At 43.9% G+C, this 22,520-nt stretch overlaps 2 protein-coding genes across 3 annotated transcripts in view; both read left to right on the forward strand.

The window, feature by feature from the left end:
- The window catches only part of borcs7 (BLOC-1 related complex subunit 7), a 1,032,483-nt gene that overhangs the window by 66,211 nt on the left and 943,752 nt on the right, over positions 1-22,520 (forward strand). The window lies entirely within an intron of this gene.
- The window catches only part of edaradd (EDAR-associated death domain), a 48,170-nt gene that overhangs the window by 20,839 nt on the left and 4,811 nt on the right, over positions 1-22,520 (forward strand). The window contains exons 2-4 of the mRNA XM_050070744.1: positions 12,446-12,504; positions 16,809-16,851; positions 17,285-17,355. Coding sequence (XP_049926701.1) covers positions 12,446-12,504; positions 16,809-16,851; positions 17,285-17,355 — 173 coding nt within the window. The remainder of the gene's footprint in view (positions 1-12,445; positions 12,505-16,808; positions 16,852-17,284; positions 17,356-22,520) is intronic.

A 22,520-nucleotide genomic window follows, 5' to 3' on the forward strand; every position in this document is an offset into this window, starting at 1 on the left:
ATCACCCACACCTGCAGCTCATCCCCAGCAATCAAGCCAGCATAAAAGCCTCAGTCCCACACTCACCAGTTGCCAGATTGTTCTTCAGCATTATGCGAGACTTTCCAGCGTTCTTCTCCTGCCTGATCACCCGTTGCTGACTCTGCCTGTCCCCGACCTGCTCTCCTCGCTTGCCTCCTGGTAAACTCACCTGCCTTCCGTCTCTGACCACGTGTTCTGCCTCCGCGGACTGCTCACCTGGCTTCGACCCCCTCGCCTGTCTCCGACTGCTCCTCTGCTCTCTCCTCATCAGCACCTCTGCACGATCGGCTGGTTCTTCAGGCTACGGACTCTTCGCTCTGTCATCAGCGGCTGAAGTAAGCTCTTTCCCTTCACGTCACGCTGTGAGAGAACTGAACTGTTCGGGTCCGGGGGCTCTGGTGCTTCCCCTCGGTTCCGCGGCCGGATTCGGCCTCATCCCTCCCCCACATTTGAGCCTCAGAGACTTGTGAGGGCACTCTGCCCGAAGAACAAACTGTGCACTGAATTGACTCATTCTGCTCCGCTCCCTGTTTGCTGTGGTGACAATAAAAGTTATTACCAACTGTTCCTGTTCTCTGTTGTACTGCTTTTGGGTCCAAACCATACCCGTTACAGTAAAATCTGGCCAAGTATGGACCCAGCAGACCCCTCTTCTCCTCAGTCTCGCCTAGCTCGGGTAGAGGGAATGCTCCTGCAGCATGAGGCACAGTTAGCCTCCATCGCGGCGGAGGCTCATCAGTCAGCTTCGGCTCTGGAGCGAGCGCTAACCTCACTAGTCTCCCAGGTGCCACAGTGCTTCTTCCATGATGCAACAAGCCACCTCCGCCTCAGCTCCAGCCCCTCCTGCTCCAGCTCCAGGGTTACCTTCGGGCACCGCATCAGAGCCCCGGGTGGGGGCGCCAGAGCGCTACTCCGGGGATCCAGAGGGCTGCAATCCGTTTCTGACCAGCTGCTCCATCCTGTTTGCCCTGCAGCCCCACACCTTCGCTTCAGAGGCAGCGAGGGTCGCCTTTGCCATCAACCACCTCACTGGCAGAGCACGTCTGTGGGGAACGGCGGAGTGGGAGAGAGGCACGCCAGCCTGCACCTCATTCCAGACCTTCGCAGCAGAACTATGCAAGGTGTTTGGACCCGTTTCCCTGGGTCCTGATGCCACTGGGGGACTCATGAGCCAGAAGCAGGGGGAACGGGCGGTAGCCGACTACGCTATCGACTTCCGAACCCAGGCCCGACTCAGCGAGTGGAATGCTGCGGCCCAGTGCGACACCTTCCTCAGTGGACTAGCTTCCCAGCTTCCCTTGCTGGACTCATCGAGCTGACTACGAGGCTAGACAGGCGTATTCTGGCGAGGAGAAGGGAGTTACGCCGAGAGGGAGCAGACCGTCGGCCATCCGCCCACCAGCGTGGGTTGCCAGCTGCCCCCGTCCCTCTCTCTCCAAACCCACACATGGGGGGCTGGAGCCCATGCAGGTGGGGCGCACCAGTCTGAGGAGCGGGAGCGGCGACGGGGCCGAGGGAATCTCTGTCTCTACTGTGGCCAGGCTGGTTACTTTGTCTCCCGGTGCCCAGTAAAAGGGAGGGCTCAGCAGTGAAGAGGGGCATCCTGCTGAGCCGGTCCCAGGACTCTGCCTCCAACCCGAGACCATTGTTTCACGTCCAGCTCCTGCTGGCGGGGGGTTCCCACACCCTCGCCACCTTCATTGACTCTGGGGCAGATGTTAACCTGATCGACGAGGAACTCGCCCGTCAGCTGGGTATCGATCAGATTTCCCTGTCCCGTCCAGTGCCGGCCAGCGCTCTGGATGGTCATCTCCTGGGGACCGTCACCCATCAAACCACGCCCACCCCCATGCTCCTGTCCGGCACCCACCATGAGACCATTCAATTCCATGTCCTGAGGTCTCCCAATCTTCCGTTGATCCTTGGTTACCCCTGGCTTTGCCGCCATAACCCCCACATTGACTGGTCTACGGGGTCTATTCTGGGGTGGAGCTCCTCATGTCATCAGCTCTGCCTCAGACAAGGCGGTTGCACCCACGCCGCCTGCCAGTCCCTGTTCGGCCTCCGACCTTTCCAAGGTACCCCCCGACTACTACGACTTCCGAGAGGTGTTCAGCAAGGCAAGGGCCACCTCTCTGCCCCCCCATCGGCCCTACGACTGCACCATCGACCTCCTGCCCGGCACCACACCTCCCAAGGGTCACCTCTACTCCCTTTCCACACCTGAAAGGGATGCCATAGAGGCTTACATCAGCGACGCCTTGGCTGTCGGGATCATCCGTCCTTCCTCATCTCCTGCCGGTGCGGGGTTCTTCTTCGTCGACAAGAAGGACGGCTCCCTGAGACCTTGCATCGACTACAGAGGTCTGAATGACATCACGGTTAAGAACCGTTATCCTCTCCCCCTTATCGCCTCAGCTTTCGAGCTGCTCCAAGGGGCCACCATCTACACCAAGCTGGACCTCCGCAACACCTATCATCTGGTTCGGATTCGTGAGGGCGACGAGTGGAAGACGGCCTTTAACACACCCACTGGACACTATGAGTACCTGGTGATGCCATTCGGCCTCACCAATGCCCCGGCCGTTTTCCAGGTCCTCATCAACGACGTTTTAAGGGACATGCTCAATAAGTATGTGTTCATCTACCTAGACGACATTCTGATCTTCTCCCGGTCAAAGCAGGAACACATACACCATGTCCAGACTGTCTTGCAACACCTGCCAGAGAACTCCCTGTTTGTCAAAGCAGAGAAGTGCGAGTTCCACGTCTCCTCCGTCTCCTTCCTGGGGTACATCATCGGCCAGAACTGCATGGAGATGGACCCCGCCAAGGTCTCCGCCGTCGCCTCCTGGCCCGTTCCCGATTCTCGTAAGCAGTTGCAACGGTTCCTGGGGTTCGCCAACTTCTACCGAAGGTTCATCCAGGGATACAGCACTGTGGCCGCACCACTCACCGCTGTCACCTCCTCCAAGGTACCTTTTCGGTGGACCCAGGCCGCCGAGGAGGCGTTTCAGCACCTGAAGGGTCGGTTCAGCTCGGCTTCCATTCTCCTGGTCCCCGACCCCGATAGACAGTTCGTAGTGGAGGTGGACGCTTCCGATGTGGGGGTGGGGGCCATCCTCTCCCAACACTCCGCAGAGGACCAGAAACTGCACACCTGCGCCTTCTTCTCCAGGCGTCTGTCCCCGGCGGAGAGGAACTACGACAATCGGCAACCGAGAACTGTTGGCTGTGAAGCTGGCGTTGGAGGAGTGGCGCCACTGGTTGGAAGGAACCAAGTCCCCCTTCCTCGTATGGACAGATCATAAGAACCTGGAATATATCCGCTCAGCTAAGAGACTGAACTCTCGTCAAGCCAGGTGGGCACTGTTCTTTGCCAGGTTCAATTTCTCCCTCTCCTACCGGCCAGGTTCCCGCAACATCAAACCAGACACCCTGTCATGCCAGTTCATGGTCGGAGAGGAGAACACCTCTAGACCGGACACTATCCTTCCCGCTTCCCGCCTGATGGCCGCACTTACCTGGGAGTTGGAGGAGCGGGTGAAGGCTGCCTTGGAGGACCAGCCGGGGCCCAGTTCTTGTCCTCAAGACCGACTGTTCGTCCCTCAGGACTTGAGGTCGGACGTCCTGCAGTGGGTCCACGGTTCCCGGCTCACCTGCCACCCTGGGATTCAGCGAACTAAGGAGGTCCTGCAACGACGGTTCTGGTGGGCCACGCTGGAGGAGGACACCAGGGACTTCGTTAACGCCTGCCCGGTCTGCAACCAGAATAAGGCTCCCCGACGGACCCCTGCCGGTTACCTGCAACCTCTGCCTGTGCCTCATCGACCCTGGTCCCACATCTTGTTGGACTTTGTTACCGGGCTGCCACTGTCAGGGGTTTACACCACCATCTTGACAGTGGTGGACCGGTTCAGTAAGATGGCTCACTTCGTGCCCCTCCCCAAGCTCCCGTCAGCCAAAGAGACTGCAGAACTGGTCTTACAGCATGTGTTCCGGCTCCACGGCCTCCCGTCAGATGTGGTGTCGGATCGAGGCCCCCAGTTCACCTCGGTATTCTGGAGAGAGTTCTGCCACCTTATTGGAGCCTCCACCAGCCTGTCCTCTGGGTTCCATCCCCAGTCTAACGGCCAGTCTGAGAGGCTGAACCAGGAGATGGAGACGGCGCTCCGCTGCATGGCCTCCAAGCACCTCTCGACCTGGTCCAAGCAGCTGTTGTGGGTAGAATACACCCACAATACCTTTACCAGCTCCGCCACAGGGCTCTCCCCCTTTCAGTGCGCCTACGGCTTCCAGCCTCCCCTGTTTCCTGCCCAGGAGAAGGAGGCCTCCTGCCCGTCTGTGGATGCCTTCATCCGTCGCTGCCGCCAGACCTGGACTCAGGCCAGGTCCGCGCTCCTTCGAGCCGCAGACCGGTACTCGACAGCCGCCAACCGCCATCGCTCCCAGGCTCCCCCTTACCAGGTGAGCCAGAAAGTGTGGCTGTCGACCCGGGATCTTCCACTGAGGGTGGAATCTAAGAAGCTGGCTCCCAAGTTCATCGGGCCGTTTCGCATCTTGAAGGTTATCAACCCTGTGGCTGTTCAGCTCAAGCTGCCCCGCACCATGCGGATCCACCCTACTTTCCACGTCTCGAAGGTCAAGCCATTTCAGGAGAGTCCATTTCTGCCTGCCTCCCAACCAACCACCACCACCACTGACGGGGCGCCTGCCTTCACGGTCCACCGCCTGCTGCGCTCTCGTCGTCGTGGAAGGGGCCTTCAATACCTCGTTGACTGGGAGGGATACGGTCCGGAGGAGAGGTCATGGATCCCGGCTCGCCAGATCCTGGATGCGCGACTCATTCGGGAGTTCCATCGCCGACACCCTGACCAGCCTTCCAACGTCGCCTCTGCGGGAGGGGGCGCCAACGCTGACCCCCAGTTCTCTCCTGCGTCCGAGGCATCTGGTGCGGAAGACGAGGGGTCATTCTCGGAGGAGGACGATTAACGCTCCGAGGACGAGGAGGCAGAGATGGAGGCTTCAGAAGAGTTTTCTGCCTGTCCCCGACCTGCTCTCCTCGCCTGCCTTCTGGTAAACTCACCTGCCTTCCGTCTCTGACCACGTGTTCTGCCTCTGCGGACTGCTCACCTGGCTTCGACCCCCTCGCCTATCTCCGACTGCTCCTCTGCTCTCTCCTCATCGGCACCTCTGCACGATCGGCTGGTTCTTCAGGCTACGACTCCTCCCTCTGTCATCAGCGGCTGAAGTAAGCTCTTTCCCTTCACGTCACGCTGTGAGAGAACTGAACTGTTCAGGTCTGGGGGCTCTGGTGCTTCCCCTCGGTTCCGCGGCCGAATTCGGCCTCATCCCTCCCCCATGTTTGAGCCTCAGAGACTGTGTGAGGGCACTCTGCCCGAAGAACAAACTGTGCACTGAATTGACTCATTCTGCTCCGCTCCCTGTTGGCTGTGGTGACAATAAAAGTCATTACCAACTGTTCCCGTTCTCTGTTGTACTGCTTTTGGGTCCAAACCATACCCTTTACAAAGCATTTCTCATGTCACAGAAACCACTGAGAGTGAAACATGTGTTTTGGATGTTATTTTCATACTGTTCGTGATGTGTTGGTGTTTTTGTTTTGGTGCTCTACAGATCTGACACCTGTCTGCCCAACCACCTTTTCTCATCCCTGGCTCTCTGAAACTTGGTGCGCTGCCTTGTTCTGGTAAATGCGACGGGGGCAGCACAAAGGTCCCCGGGGACCGCTGATAAACAATAACCTTGTATTTTAAGATTCATATAATACAGCGAAATTCACGAATATGTAGGATATTATTACAGATACTCTGCTGTCTGCTGTGACAGCAGATGCTGTATTCACTCATGTCAGTGATTATGGTGCTTTGCTGTCCAGGGGTCAAACTGTGTTTTTTTTCCCCTGACAATGCTACATTGTGATAATGTGATTGTGCTTACTACACTGGGGACTCCTATTAACATAAGTGCACTTTGTTTTTTTATTTAGTGTGCATAGGTTTTTTTTTTAATCTAGGGTCTATTTTAGCAGCAAGAACCTAAAGCAGAAAGATACTAAAACTGTATACTGTATTTGTTTATCAAGAGTCATATCGTCATTGCAGTAATCAACATTATCACATATCACATGTTTTCCTGATATCATGCAGCCCTGTTTTATAACAAACCAAACAGTTCATTGATTAATAGAGAAAGTAATTGACTGATTAATCAGTAATAATATTTATTAGTTGCAGCCTGGAAGTTTTTGTCAGAGCTTCTGTGTACAAATAACTATTGTTACTGTTTTGTCCTTAATCACTTTGAACTTTTAGGTTACTGAAGTCATGACATTTTGACAAAAGAGGATTTTAGAAATGTTTGAATCAGACGTAAATTGGGGTTTGCAGAATCGTCCAATATCAATATTCTTGTCTGGGTCATCAGAATCAACAACTATATAGAACTGGGTTTTATTGCTATAAATGAAAACTGATACAGAATTTACCAATTATGCCCCTCAGTGGTAACATAAAAATCCTGCAAAGTAGTGGACCCAGGAAAGAGCCTGAGGCACTACGGTGTTCATTTTTAACTGGACTGCAGGGGCGAGGCCAAACCGATAAACACGAAAGTCTGTCTGTGAGTGAGTGAGTGAGTGGGTGAGTTACATCATTGGTCGGGGTGAACATAAGTTTTTGGTGTTTTCTCAATGGCTGTTGCTCTCTCGAAATGAACTGGCGTTGACCGTCCTTTGTTACTGCATTCCTCATTTTCTGTAACCAGTGTTACATGATAACATGGTGGAATTAGCAAGCTAGCCAGCTAATTAGCCAGCTGCAGTTGAAATGGCAGTTTTGGACAAAGGAAAGAGAGGATTGCATCATCAGTTTGTTTGAAGAATAGCCGTGTCTGTATGACACAGGCCTTAAATGTATTGAAACATTATTGACTATTGCATGTTACAATGTCACAATGGTTGCTGCCACAATGACAAAATTCTCCTCTCAGTAATCAGCACTGATAGGACGTTTTACAAGCTATCATTATCAGTGGACATTGCTCTGGCGTTTGAGCACGCCTGAAAACAGTTAACTTGAGGGCACAAAAAAATGCAGCATGTGTGAACCATACATGTATCGTTCTTGATTTTAAAATGTTTTTGTATCAATTTTTGGGCTAAACTGCAACAATGGGGCCAATAGGGGTGGGGGGAAAAAATTGATACAACATAGTATCGCAATAATTTTGTGATGCAATATTGTATCGGCACACAGTGCACACAAGTATCAATTTTTTATCACATAAATTATTAATATGACAAATACAAATTAAACTTTAGGTAGCCTACCAGAATAATTTAATCATTTGCTTTATCAGTCCACTAGATAGAACACACTGAAGACTGAAAACTTTATCTTACTAGTCCATATCCATTGAGTGCACAGTTGCCCACGTACAGTTTCACATGGTGTGTGTTTGGGATACAGGTCATAGGAAATTGCAGATTAAATAGTCAACTGAACCCATTAAGAAGAGCAATGTATTCAGACAGTTTTTGAAAAACGTGGGACAGACAGAATGACTGACTGACAGAATGACACACAGTTTCCGTGATTATGTACAGCATACCATACCATGACTTAGTCATGCCAAAAATTAGAAGAAAAAAAAAACATTCGGCCACAGGTGGAGCCACAGTGATCGGTCGCATTTTAGCCATTTTTAAGCATTTTTCTGTTGTTATAGGCATTTTAGCCATTTTTAAGCATTTTTCTGTTGTTATAGCGCCACCCAGTCGCCAATTACAGTTCCATTTCTCCAGTCACCTTGAGGCGTCCTGTTCTACATATCTACCAGGTTTAGTAAAAATCGATATGGCGGTTAGCCCTAGGTAAGAAATTAGCTCTCTAGCGCCCCCATTTTGTTTGATCGGGTCAATAATGGAGGGGTCCCCTCAGATTATGTGTGGTCATATCCTTTCAAAGTTGCGTGGTGATCGGTGAAACCCTTGAGATGTTATACACCTTTATGTGATGAGCCACGCCCTCCACAATATTCATTGCCTTATAGAAGCTCAGTTTTAGTAAGTTTTCCAACTTTTGCCAAGAGGGAACTTTAGATATTGGTCCCTAGATTATGTTCACCGAGTTTCATGCCGATCAGTCAGACTTCCTAGGAAGAGATCGATTTTAAGTGTTTTTCCAAAAATTCAAAATGGCGGAAAATCGATATAACCGGAAGTTATGGGTTCTTGAGGCAAATTTGTTCCTCATGAGGAGAGGCATCTCTGTGCAAAGTTTCATGTCTCTACCACATACGGGGCATGAGATATGACCATTCAAAATTTGCAATTTCAGTCGGTTGCTATAGCGCCCCCCTTTGGCCAATTGATGTAATATTGCTTTATTCGCATCCCCCCATGACCCTCTACCACTGTGCCAAATTTCACATGGATTGACCAAGTCAATGAGGAGAAAAACGTGGAACAGACACACACACAGGCTCGTCATTATATAGTAAGATTAGATAATACATAAGTTAGGTACTAAATCGCAATATATTGCAATATATTTCATCACAATACTCATAGCATATCGAATATAACAAATATATTTAAAATCTCAATAATATTATATCGTGACTTAAGTATTGTGATAATATTGTATTATGGATCCTCTGGTGAGTCCCACCCCTAGGGGCCAGTGCTGTAAGCGGAAGGCATGGTGAAAGTGTGTAAATGGTAAATGGACCTGCATTTGTATAGCGCCTTTCTAGTCATCCGACCACTCAAAACGTTTTTTATACTACGAGTCACATTCACCCATTCACACACACATTCATAAACTGGTGGCCGAAGCTACCATACAAGGTGCCACCTGCTACTCAGAGTTTTTCTTGCCCCTTCCTTTTTTAATTTAAAAGTCCTCATTTCAAATTAAAAGCCCACAATCCAGCCATCTATAAGGTTTTGACCTAGACTTGGTTTGAAATTTGAAGCTTTGAAGAGAGACAAAAAAGGACTTAAATCAGCCGCCCTTAATTTTTTGTCCAGTCAGTGAGAATGTGGTAATAAACTGTGTAGAAGACGGTGCTGAGGTCTAACACTACAGGAATAAAAAATTAATTTCTATTATAGTTGATTGTGATACCAGAACAGTTTAGCACCACCCCTGGTTCAGAAACCTGACTGAAACTGTGTCCTTTGGAAAATGTCTAGTTGTTGTTAACTGGCTGAAATGGAAAGCTAATGGTAACACGAGTCCTTTAAAGATCTCTGGCACTAAACCTTGTAGTATGAAACTTACCTAGATCCATGTGCAAAGGTTTTATTGTAGTAATAAAGAGGGTGGTTTGAATGAATGCCACAGCTGGATGAAACAAAAATGGAAAATGAAAGCAAGTCTGTACAGTGTGTTAGTCAGCCATTAATTATTGATTCCACAAATAAATAATGGCTTTCTAGAAATAGAGAGACTGAAGGCAACATGGGAGGAAAGTGCAACATGCCAACATTTCCTAGTAGAGTTGTGTGGGCTGCTGTACAGATCTGTGGTGATGGGGATTTACCTTTCATTTCCCTTCTAATGGATTACACTGCTGTCACCTCCTGTGCTCTCACTGTTAAAAAAAGAGCAAGAGTAAACGTTTCATTCCATAATGTCAGTGTAAGACAAGACAGTTGAAGTACACGTAATAAATCACGTAGACTTATAGAGTTACTGGCAGCCAGGAAATGCAGCACCATACACTGGAAAATACCACTTTGACATATTGTCATGACAAGTGATCATGTATGTGGCAGACTTAAAAAAATAATGTTCATCCTCACCTTTGTCATTTTACCCCTTAATTACTGTATTTAGAACATTTTGCAAACTGGCATTCAAAATATTAACATCTGCTATCAGTTCTTTAAACCACTGCACTATGAACAGTTACTGTCTATGAATGCGGTTGCATTTAAGTAATGAATCCAGATAAGCCCTGCTTTGGAAAATGCAGCAGACTTCTTCAGAAACCTCTCGGTATTTCCCCTGTTCTGTACAACAGATTAGAATGTTTGTTAAGTTTGCATTCCTTGACTGAAACAAAGATCTTTGTCTGGTCTTTGGAGATGATCGACATTCCAACATAGATGAACCTGTGCATTTCTTAAAATGTATTTTTGTTTTTGACTAAACCAGATCTCAAATACATGATTTACACAACACTGTAGGTTTTTACACTCACGTGATGTAGCTTAACACGGCCCCAGTAAAAGTCTTACCTGGGTCACCCTGAAAGGTTTTCCAGTGGAACAAAAATAATGCCCAGATGCATAACCATATGAGGTGTATTAGAGGTAGTTCACAAAATGTCAATCCCATGAAAATACCAACACCCATCATGTGTTAGCCCATTTCTCAGTGGCTTTGTGGCTTTCATACACTGTCTAAGGCTCTCCAAGCCCATGGGTTCCTCTGTACTATAATCAGTATACTGAAGACACCAATCCAAAAAAACATGTCATGTCATGAATATATACTCAAACAGCTGCTCATTGTAGTTTTCAACAAAGAAACAGGAGGAAATAGTGCATTTGTTACCTCTGCCAAGGAGGTTATGTTTTCGCCGGCGTTGGTCTGTTTGTCTGCAAAATAACTCGAAAAGTTCTGAACGGATTTTGATGAAATTTTCAGGAAAGGTTGATAATGGGACAAGGAACAGATGATAAAATTTTGTTGGTGATTGGTTGAAGCGAAGTGGATGCTCTAGTGTGCTCTAGTTGGGTACTGTTTTCAGTGGCTGATTAATTCATATTTGGTGCTCTCATGAATATTTCTGTGCTGTACTATATTAATACTCTGGAGATATATACCTAGACTTCCCATTGGGCCTGTCAGTGTGTCTGTCTATCTGTCCATCCATCCATCCATCCGCCTATCTATCTATCTATCTATCTATATACGTATATATATATATATATATATATATGTATGTATGTATGTATGTATGTATAGCTACTGACTTTCACATGGAAGGATGGGGTTCGAATCCCGGCCTGGGCGAACATCATCCAGTAAGGCTCCTTAGGCAAGACTCCCAATGCAATACCTGCCTTCCCCAGGCATGAATGATTACAATCCTGATAGAGTCATACTGGCTCGGACATTGCCCGGGTCAACAAGGTCCGCAACAGTTGCTAGGGAACCAGGGCAATCTGATGAGAAATGGGCTATGTGTATATGTATATACATATATACATACATATATATATATATATATATATGTATATATATATATATATATATAGAGAGAGAGAGAGAGAGAGAGAGAGAGAGAGAGAACATCACCCCAATAATACTTTGAATATACCCTGTGGAGTGGCTATGGATCAATGTTTTAATAAGCAGGTTTGATTCATCTCAGCAGTAGTCAAAATGTTACCTTACATTAGAATTCTATTAGAGATATTTGTTGTTAAAATTGTGGTCAGGAATTTAAAGAATACCAGAAAAAGAAATCTAAAGGAAGGACTAGTTTTGTTATATGCAACTGGTCATACTGTATATGATCATGTGACTGTTATGCCAGAATCCAAACTATGTGTCATTTAAAATCATGCTGGCCTTAGTGGTTTACTGAGTCTTGGGTTGATATCCAGGCCTGTTCCACAGTCTGTGTGACCTACATACATGACTCTCTCTCAAGCGAACAACACCTTGAAAGCTGCATGGAGAAAACATGCCTGTTTACACTTGGTCACTCAATTCTAATACTAGTTTCCAATGCAAAATAAGGTGACATTGTCATAGTGTAACCCAAGAAAGGCCAGATGAGTTCTTTATGTGGAGCCTTTGGGATACAATGGCTTTACAGTGACGTGGACTGATGAAGGCCCACATAGCCCTGTTCAGGTATTTTCTGGAGCTGAAAAGCTGCCTTTGTGCTGCTCTCCCAACTCATCCGTGAATGTGCTTGTTAGAAATATTCCTTTTCAGTGCGGAAGGCATTTGATGAAAGAGTTTTCCATGTTGATACTGAACAGTAATTTCATTGTTTCTGAGAAGCTTTCCTGCACTGAAAGCTGGATTGCTTTTATCAGGAATAGAGTGGAGGGTAAACACAACTAAACTCACACTTAGCACTTTTTTATTTGGCAAGAGTAGTGCAGCTTCAATGAAAATAGGGTGATAAAATAAAGCACTATCTTGAAATGACCATGCTGTGTTATTACTACCCAGTTTTACTGCCTACATTAACATTTTTAAACTATGTCATACTCACACACCAGAATATACTGGAGGAGGCAGGAGGATGTGGCTTTTCTTTGCATCACTGCAGTTAATAGTTTTGTGATATTCAGGAAGCGGATGAAATGAGTAGAGGTGACGGCATACAGGCACACTACTGAAGCATCTTCCTCTTTTTTTTGTGACAGACATAACCAGCTCTGAACCTGTGGAGGACACAGACACCACCAGCTTTGTGGCAGAATTTGTAAGCACTATTCTGTATTCGTTTTGTTTGTTCAACTGTCTGGTTGTCTTGTCTTGTCTTCTACCCAGTTTGTTTTGTACTGATTTCTCATTTTTCTTTCTCAGAAAGCAGAGTCTTACAGTAATCTGCTAGGAAATGTACCATAACTGAACCCACTGTGCTGTGATTCTTACTGCCTGGGGGCTCATTGAAGAACAGGTTGTAGCAGGCCGTTCCCTGTTTTTGCACACAACAGAGTCATTTTCTTCCACAGTTACTGACTGGCCGCCACCAATCGAAAAGTCTTTACAAAGGGCAGGGTGAAGGAAATAGAATAAAAACTCACATTGTCTTGGAGCAATCCTGATTAAACCCAGTGTTAACATCCACAACCACCCAAGTTTTATTCACATCTGATAAAAAAGGGAGCAAATAACAAGACTTTGAGTGTCCATTTATTGAAATGCTGCATACCATAAAACTTCAAGTAATAGCCCAGACTATTGTTTTTTTAAATCTCTGAAATCAGTGGCTCTATATTTGGGACAAGCATTTATATGGGACAGGCCTTTCATTCCCTTCACACAAAACGGTTGCTCAGCAAAGATGGGAAATACAATCAAATTGTTTATAAACCAGTATGAATATTACTTGTATAAAAATTAGGCTTCAGATAGCATATTAATTATGAATTACTTATTTGACCTAGCTCCGCCAGACAACACATCACAGAGCGCTTTACGGTATGGATAACAGCACTCAGCATACTGACACAACACCACTTTATCCTGTTAAACAAAATACTCATAACTTGGATGAATTTTGAAAAATTTTGAAAAACCCTTTTGATTCTTTTGATCTAAGGACCCTTACGGACTTAAGGAATATGAATTATTTACAGGGTAATCCCGTTTTATACATCCAAAGAACTTCTATGAAAACTGCTTAGCAACCAGACCAGGTGTCTAATTGAGGTAGGCATTTATTCGTCAAAACATGTAGCCACACCGGACTAGTAAAAGGGACTGGGCTTTTAATTGGGACTAGACTTTTCATTGAAGTTTTACGGTATACTGCACATCTGTTTCATTTGTTTTATTCTAAAAAAAAAGATTGTTCTGATCCGCTGCCTGCCAACTTGAAGCTAATTTTTACCCATGCCTGTAACCGTGAATTTATATGTATACATATTTTTAACCGTTAAACAGCATTTTGCGTGTTACCCGTGGGTATCCAACGCAGTACAGGACTCTGTTCTGAATTATTTTGACTTTATCAATACCAAATTTGAAACACTGCCTGACACTGGGGCATATTATTATTTGCTATAATTATTGGCTTAGTCCTACTGAAACCGGACTTTTAAATGCATGTAAACAGCTTAGTCCAACTGAAATTGGACTATTCGTAGCTCGACTAACACTCCTAGATAATTCGATTGAAAATCAAATTATTGCTGCATGTATCCACTTAGTCCGTGAAACTGTGATATTGTCTGAGATGGTTATCACACCATGAAAATCCCACACCGGTGCAACCCTACACCACTCCAATAGTTAGCTCTGCTCTGTGGTTCCACTCCAAATCAAAACAGATCTTCTTCATCTTCTGTGGCTTTTTCGCAGGCTAGACATGACTCTGACACATTATTGCCTCTCAGGTTTAAGACTGAATTGCGCCTATAAATGAAAATTCATTTTACTCGTCAAACAGTTTAAAGCAATAGCCAATCATAATAGGGGGGCACCTGAGGTGGCTAATCAGATTTCAGAGCTGGCCTATGCCATCCCAGGCCTCTACCTAGACACACCCCTGCAAGAGTGGTCAAAAAACATGGCCGCTATAAATCAAAAACCATTGCAAAGGGCAGGGCTCAACAGTAAATTGGCCATAACTCACTCAGTATGTTTACATGCACAGTTAAGTGAAGCTACGGTAATAGCTCGACTAGGTCATGTAATTGGACTACTGTCCTTGTCCCAGTATATAAGCACGGGAGAGGAATCAATTTATTCACCGAAGTAGGTCAGACTCCACTATGATAGGTGGCAATATGCCCCCTTTCAGCTTGTAAGTATTGGACCTTTTTAAGATTGACGTATTACATCACAGACCAAACAATCAACATGCAAGTTAGCTATGGTTAGCTGGTAGCAAACTGGTACCATGGTGGACAGTTTTACAGCTCTGTACATTTGAAAAAAAAAATGCACAGCTCTGGATAATAATAATAATAATAATAATAATGATAATAATACTGCATTTTATTTATAGGCGCTTTTCAGAACACTCAAGGACACCTTACAAGACACAGTAAAAAAACAAGTAGCAATGTATCCATAGATCGTAAAATCAAACAATTCAGTAATATACAATAAAAGTTAATAAAATGACTAGACAAAAATCACAATTATAAATATTAGGTATATAATCATCATAATAAAATCATCATCATCAATATGTGTGTCACCATTAAATCAGACTGAGTATGCCAGCTTGAAAAGGTGTGTTTGCGGGGGTTTGAAAGTGGAAAGGGAGTCAATATTGCAAATGTTGTAGGGGGGAGAGTGGGAGCGTTCCAGAGGCGGGGGGCAGAACAGCTTAAGGCTCTAGAACCCATGGTAGTCAGGCGGGCAGATGGTGATGTGAGTTAGAGTGCAGAAGAGGATCTAAGAGTACTATAGGGTGTGTAGATATGGAGGAGTTCAGACAGGTAGGGAGGGGCTTGATTATGAAGGTCCTTAAAGGTCAGAAGCAGAATCTTGAAATTGATGCGATATTTAACAGGAAGCCAGTGAAGCTGCTGCAGAACAGAAGTGATATGATCTATGGAGGGGGTTCTGGTAATGAAAGGGGCTGCTGAATTCTGGACCAATTGGAGTTTATGAAGACATTTGAGAGGAAGACCAAATAGGACAGAACTGCAATAATCAATACGAGAAGTAACCAAAGAATGAGCAAGGATAGCAGCGCTCTAAGGTGGAAGTGATGGGCAAAGACAGTTAATGTTTCATAGATGAAAGTATGCAGATTGAGTAACATTGTTGATGTGGGCCTCAAAGGACAATGTACTGTACAGGATCACACCCAGACTCTTAACCTGAGGGGATGGACGGACTTTGGAGTTATAAATGGTTAGAGTGAAACTGTGTGGTTTAGCCAGAGTAGATTTAGTACCCACTGTTAAGGTTGAGGAAGTTGTATGAAAGTCAAGAATTAATATCCAATAAGCAGTCAGAAAGGGATTTTGGGGGGAGAATGGAAGTAGGCCTAGTGGATAGATAGATAGAGCTGGGTGTCATCAGCATAACATTTTGAATACCAAATTTTGTGAAGATATGGCCAAGAGGTAGAAGGTAGACAATAAATAAAAGGGGACCTAGGACAGAGCCCCGAGGAACACCACTAGTAACTGGAAAAGAGTCAGATCTGAAATTTCTAATTTGAACAAAATGAGTGCAGCCAGAGAGATATGATTTAAACCAGTTTAGAGCAGTGCCAGTGATACCAATGGTAGCTAAGGAGGATGTAATGTGAAATGGTATCAAATGCTGCACTTAGATCAAGAAGAACGACAATAGTTAAAAGCCCAGAGTCAGCTGCCATTAGGAGATCATTAATGATTTTTACCAGAGCTGTCTCAGTACTGTGAAAGGAGCGAAAACCAGACTGAAATCATTCAAACAGATTGTTGTGACTAAGGTGAGTGTGGACCTGAGCCGCAACTGATCTTTCAATTATTTTAGAGAGGAATCGTAAATTTGAAATTGGTCGGAAGTTGCTATAATTTCAAGTCAACTGCCTGCCTCCCTCACCCTGTTGTTACCGGCTTCTTCCTCTGTTACCTATTTAATACTTTTCGACTTCTGGGTCAAAGCCCGGGGTGGAAACTGTGGAGCATGCGCAGAGCGCCTGAGCCAGTTTGGGTTCGATTGACTGTATACATGCAGGAGTAATAAGATTCCAATCGCATTATCTGGGTGTGTTAGTATGACTTTGACATATTCAATTTAGTAGGATTTCAGTTGGACTAACACAGTCAAATTTATTTCAAAAGTTCAGTTTAAGTCGAACTAACGCAATGAATCAATTTTCTCAAATGTCATGTAAATGTACTGAGTTTCCAGTTATTACAATGCTGCATACGTAACTGACTTTGCTCAGTTATGTGAAGGTCTAAACCCACTTGCTGCTACTTGTGGCTTTGGTTTTACAGTTGACCTGCTTTTTTCTGTTGATCAAGAAACAGCTTTAACCTGTGACTGCCACATGCGGCTATATTTTTCTCTCTGATATTATCTTATCTGTCCTTGTCTCTCCCACAGTCCCTGGAGGCCAATTATCCAGTGCAGGTGACAGATCCTAACGGTAAATAAGGAAGTCAAACCACAATGATCCATTTTACAAAGCATACATGTGTATAGATGTACTATTTCTGTAGCATTCATCCACACTGCAAATTCTCAAAAAGAGGCAGAGTGGCCGGTGCAATCAAATGAAATGAATAGAGATGGTGAATTGCCTGTTCCTGTGTTTTTACAATAGTAATTCCATCAGTACACCTATCTATCTATCTATCTATCTATCTATCTATCTACATCTATTTCATTTCACTTTTTAATGGAACATAGGTTGAGTAAGCAACAAATAAAACTTGACACTAGTGACACTATTTGAGAATTTACAGTACACTTTAAATTGTCTTCTGTTGTTCAAGATTTTCAAGCATGGTTGTCAGTGATGATTGTATTCCTGCCGTGTTTTTGTCACAATACACATGTCAGTTATGTGTCTCCACCAGATGCTGTGACACTCCACCTGAGCTCCATGCCCTCTGGATGCCTGTGTCCCTCCTCAAACAGAATAAGACAGGTCAGTATTACCACCTTTGATACATGTGTTCATGCACAACCTGTGTTTGAATCATCAATCAATCAATCAATCAATCAATCAATCAATCAATCAATCCTTTGTTTGTCACATGAAATCATCAAATCAAATCAAATTTATTTATATAGCACATTCAAAAACAACTGCAGTTGACCAAAGTGCTATACAAAATAAAAGAATGACACACAGATATATAGCAATATAAAATGTACACAAATATAAAACAGAATAACACTGCTAAGAACAATTACATACATAAAAAGATTTTAAAATACTAAATTAGTAAAACCACTTCAAACAACCAAAGGCCATTAAAAACATGTACATTTTAAGATTTGTCTTAAAATGTCAATGGATGGGGAGGATTTGATTGAGAGGGGAAGGCTATTCCAAAGCTTGGGAGCAGGTACCACAAAGGCACCATCTCCCTTACCCACCAGCCTCAATCGCGGGACAGTTAAAAGAAATTGTTCTGAGGATCTAAGAGGTTGGGAGTTGGAGTAGGGGCAGAGAAGTTCAGCACTATACTGGGGTGCTAGCCCATGTATGGCTTTGAAAACAAATAAAAGAACCTTAAAATCAACCCTGTACTTGATAGGTAGCCAGTGCAGGGATGCTAGCACTGGTGTAATGCTGTCTCTTTTTCTGGCACCAGTGAGGAGTCTCGCTGCAGCATTCTGCACCAGCTGCAGGCGAGACAAAGATGACTGGCACAGAGAATTGCAATAGTCAAGGCTTAAGGAGATAAATGCAGTGGTTACAGTTTTCATGTCATTGTGAGAGATGATGGACTTGAGTTTTGCAGTGTTTCTTAGTTGAAAATAACAGCCTTGCAGAGTTGAATTGTTTGTCAAATATGAGAGCAGAGTCAAAAATTACACCAAGATTCCTTGTATGGGTATGAATGTATGATGTGAGTGGCCCCAAGTGGCTGACTATGCTGTCTGTGGTTTTGGGGGGGATCAAAAACAATAACTTCTGTTTTGTTATCATTTAACTGAAGACGTTTTTTTTGACATCCAGGATTTCACATCTTGGAGGTAGTTAAGGAGGGATGTGATGGAGCTGGAGTCCCCTTGGTTTAACGGAATGTAAATTTGTGTTTCATCAGCAAAACAGTGAAAGGAGACATTGTGCTGGCTGAAAATGGAGCATAGTTGAAGCATGTACAGTGCAAATAAAGTGGGCCCTAAGATAGAACCTTGAAGTGCACCACAAGTGATACCAGAAGAAGAAGAGGAGAGGCCACCAATCTTAACAGAAAGAGACCTGTCCAAAAAATAGGAGGCAAAGTACTTGAGGGCTGGATGCCAACCAGTTCTTTAAGATGGTTTAATAAAATACAGTGATCAACAGTGTCAAAGGCCGCACTGAGGTCTAATAGAATTAAAGTTTATCACTATCTAAGGACAGCAGTAGGTCATTTGACACTTTGAGAAGGGCAGATTCTGTGCTGTAACAAGCTCTAAAACCTGACTGGAATTTCTCCATGATATTGTTATTAGCTAGATAAGACAGAAGCTATGAGTAGACAGTTTACACCAGTACTTTGGGCAGGAATGGAAACTTGGAGATGGGACGAAAATTGTGTACAGATTTCTCAAGGTTCGGCTTTTTAATTAGAGGTTGGACTTTATATATATATTTTGAAAACAGGATTCCATTTGTAAGACTGCTATTTATAATAAGGGAGATTGTGGGACCTACAGTCTCCAATACATCTTTTAAAAGGAATGTAGGAACAATGTCCAAGGGGTAGGTCATGGACTTTGTGTGAGAGATTATATCATAAATGTTGGACAGAGAGACAGTCTGAAAGTCAGTAAAGAAGGCAGAGCAGGTAGACACCAGAGAGGGATCATTGGCAGGCAATGAAAAATTAGATTGTATACAGTATGATTCATTTTTGAAGAGAGAAAGTTAAAAAAAATCCTCACAAATGGCTGTGGTTGGGACAGGACAGGTAGCAACAACTGGGTTGAATACCGGATTTATTGTGTGAAACAAAGCTTTGGGACAATTAGAGTTTCTGGAAATGATGGTGGCAAAATATTTTGCCCTTGCAGCTCTGACAGATTGCTGATAGTTTGCCAGGGTGCCTCTCAGTATGTCAAGTGAGACTTGAAGTCTGTCTTTTCCATTTACGTTCTGCCTTTCGACACAGTAGCCTGAGAGCACAGGTTTCACTATTCAGCCATGGCTGACTTTTAGTGCGAGGTTTTCTTAGTTTCAGAGGGGAATGGAGTACATACAAGGACAACTCCAATAAAACACAATCCCATCAGCTCCTTCAACTTGTGCATTGTACTTTAGTCCTTTTTTGACTCTTTTTACATTGTAAGCTGCTGCTTTATAATTGTCCATGTTTCCAGACTGCAGTCCTAATTTGTAAACTGCAATGTGTGTGTTTATAGCATCCTGGATGGTTCTGGTAATCCATTGTTTCTGATTGTGGAATGATTTAACTGTAGTACAGCTGCTTCTGTAGTTTTACAGATTAAATCCACCACAGACTCAGTGAGTTAATTTATGTCATCAGTGATGTTGGTAGTGGTGACCTGGAACTTGCTCCAGGCTGCATCATGTAGTGCAGTCTGCAGGGTGGCCTCTGATTGACCTCTCACATCACTGGAGATATGCGCTGTAGTTTGTTTATATACTTTGATCTCTGCAGAGTGGCTGTGTCGTTACCCTTGCTGATCGAAGGAAGGGATTCCGCTCTGTGGCATGTAACACTGATCTAGCATCTGTATTACCCTTGTGGCGCAGTCAATATGTTGATTGAAGTCAGGCATGACATGCTTATGGTTACCCTGATAGACGTCTTCAGCAACAGTGAGCGCGGCGTTAGGATCACCAGTCTGTGAGCAGTTCAGGACTTTGGATTGGATATCATTAAAACTACTTCCCATATGTCAGTGAATTTTGTCAGACAAAAAAGAACTGATGACATTTTTTTAGTGCAGAGACTAGTACGGTTTATGATCTACTTTAGTTTACTTTATTTTATGACAATGCATTTAACATCAATTCTCCAACAAACCTAATCCGGTCTTCCCCAAGTTGATATACAGAGTATTTGAACAAGTTTTTAAGTAGTTGTTTGATATGAAAATATAGTCACCCAGAAAATATTACTTGATGCACAGAAGTTTTATGCCTACAGAAACTTGTCATAAAAAATCCTTATATAAAATCATTAGGTGTAAAAGTATGCCAAAAATCAATCATGTACCTATTTTTAACAATTAGTACACAAAGGAGGAGCTCAGCCTGAAACGTCATCATGCATTAAATAATAAATTGGGGTATTTTCCAAATGTATGACCAGTGTTGGGAAGGTTACTTTTAAAGATATATTTTTTTGGGGGGGGCAATTTTGCCTTTATAGATAGGACAGTTAAGCATGAAGGGGGGGAAAGAGAGAGGGGTAATGACATGCAGCAAAGGGCCACAGGCAGGAGTCGAACCCGGGCCGCTGCGGAAACAGCCTTGTACATGGGGCGCCTGCTCCATCCACTAAGTCACCGACGCCCTGGGAAGGTTACTTTTGAAATATATATATACAATACATTACAGATTAGAAGTAACCCTGTCAACATGTAATAAGTAATGTCACTATTTTAATTACTTCATCAAAGTAATGTAATTAATTAAATTTTGAGCAGGCTACATTTCTAACTTTAAACTGGGCAATAAAGCTGAAAACTGTCCGCAAAAAGGCTCTGCGAAAAGAAGACATTCCCGCCGGTGAAAAGATGCAAAGCAACAAAATGAATGTTATTTTTTAATGTAATCTTTTTATCAAAAAGAATAAATTGAATGTAACCCCTTTGTAATCACAAACATTTTGATTCGTAACTGTGATTTAATGAAGTATTTTTTCTCAGTTAAAGTAAGTGATTACAATTACGTTTCTTCTGTGATTGTATTATATGTAACTAGATACATGTAACTAGTTACTACTAGCTACTTCCCAACACTGTATATAACCACCATCAACCAAACAGCAATTACCATCATGACCATGTGTATCTTCATACAGATCTGGATCTAAATGCATATTCACCTTTTTTTCTATCATTAAAGCTGGGATAGGCAGTTTTTGGTTTTTTGGGGCAAAAACCCCATAATAACCTTTAATCGTATTATAATTCAAGTGGTCTTAGAGATAACAAGACTTCTGCATCTCCTCTCAATTCTATTTTCAGGCTTAAGAAAATCTAAATCGGGAGACTTTAGCCAATCATCATTTGGTCATTTCAAAGAGAGAATGTTTCTATTGGCAAATGCAGATGCGCACGCACATCCCTAAGGTTGGGTTTATACTGCTGCATCGAATTATACTATTGCTTGACGCGCACATCCTCAGAAATGTAAAAACACGTTGCTACGATGCAGACCTTTTGGGGTTTTTTTAAAGCTGAAAACCATTTCCCTCAATAGAAGCAAAGCTTTTATTAACTTTTTTTCCACAGATAAAATACAATCAATTGCGAAGACAATAAAGCCCCCACAAAATAGCATTTTAGCTTATAAGTAGAGGAAAGTCCGCTAGGCTAATTTGTATAATTTAAAACGTTATAGGCTTTTGCTAACAACATAGTATGTTGTATTTGTGTGGGAAACTTGTCTAGTTTAAGCAATGGTTTTGGTGGTGAACCTTGTGAGTTTTAATGGCGCCTAATTTTATAATGTTACTATTGTTAAATGTTGCTGGTGTTCCTGGCTTCATATGAGTTGTGGAAAACTCCACTAGCAGCTAGGCTAATTTATGCAATGGGAAATGTGACAGGCTTGTGCTAATAATTGTCCAGCAAAAGAAAAGTGCTTTGCCTGTGAACCGGGTGAGTTAGAATGAAGCTGATTTATGTAATTACATTTAAGATTGTCTTTATTAAGCCATGTTTAAAGTGTGTTTTAGGTGTGTTAATAAGACTTACCGGCACTTCACTAAAACCCCACTGCTGACTAGTGTTTTGGAGATGTAACTGCAGAGTGATACAGACACACCACCACAAAAGTACAGTATAAATGCTCACAACAGCGCATTTGCATAGACCAATAGAGTCCACCAGGAATTAGTACTAAAACCCAGAAATGAGTTAGCATTAAGAGCATTTAAAGTTTTTGGTTATGAGCCTCAA

This window comes from Epinephelus moara, chromosome 19 (genome assembly GCF_006386435.1).
Source record: "Epinephelus moara isolate mb chromosome 19, YSFRI_EMoa_1.0, whole genome shotgun sequence".
NCBI lineage: Eukaryota > Metazoa > Chordata > Actinopteri > Perciformes > Serranidae > Epinephelus > Epinephelus moara.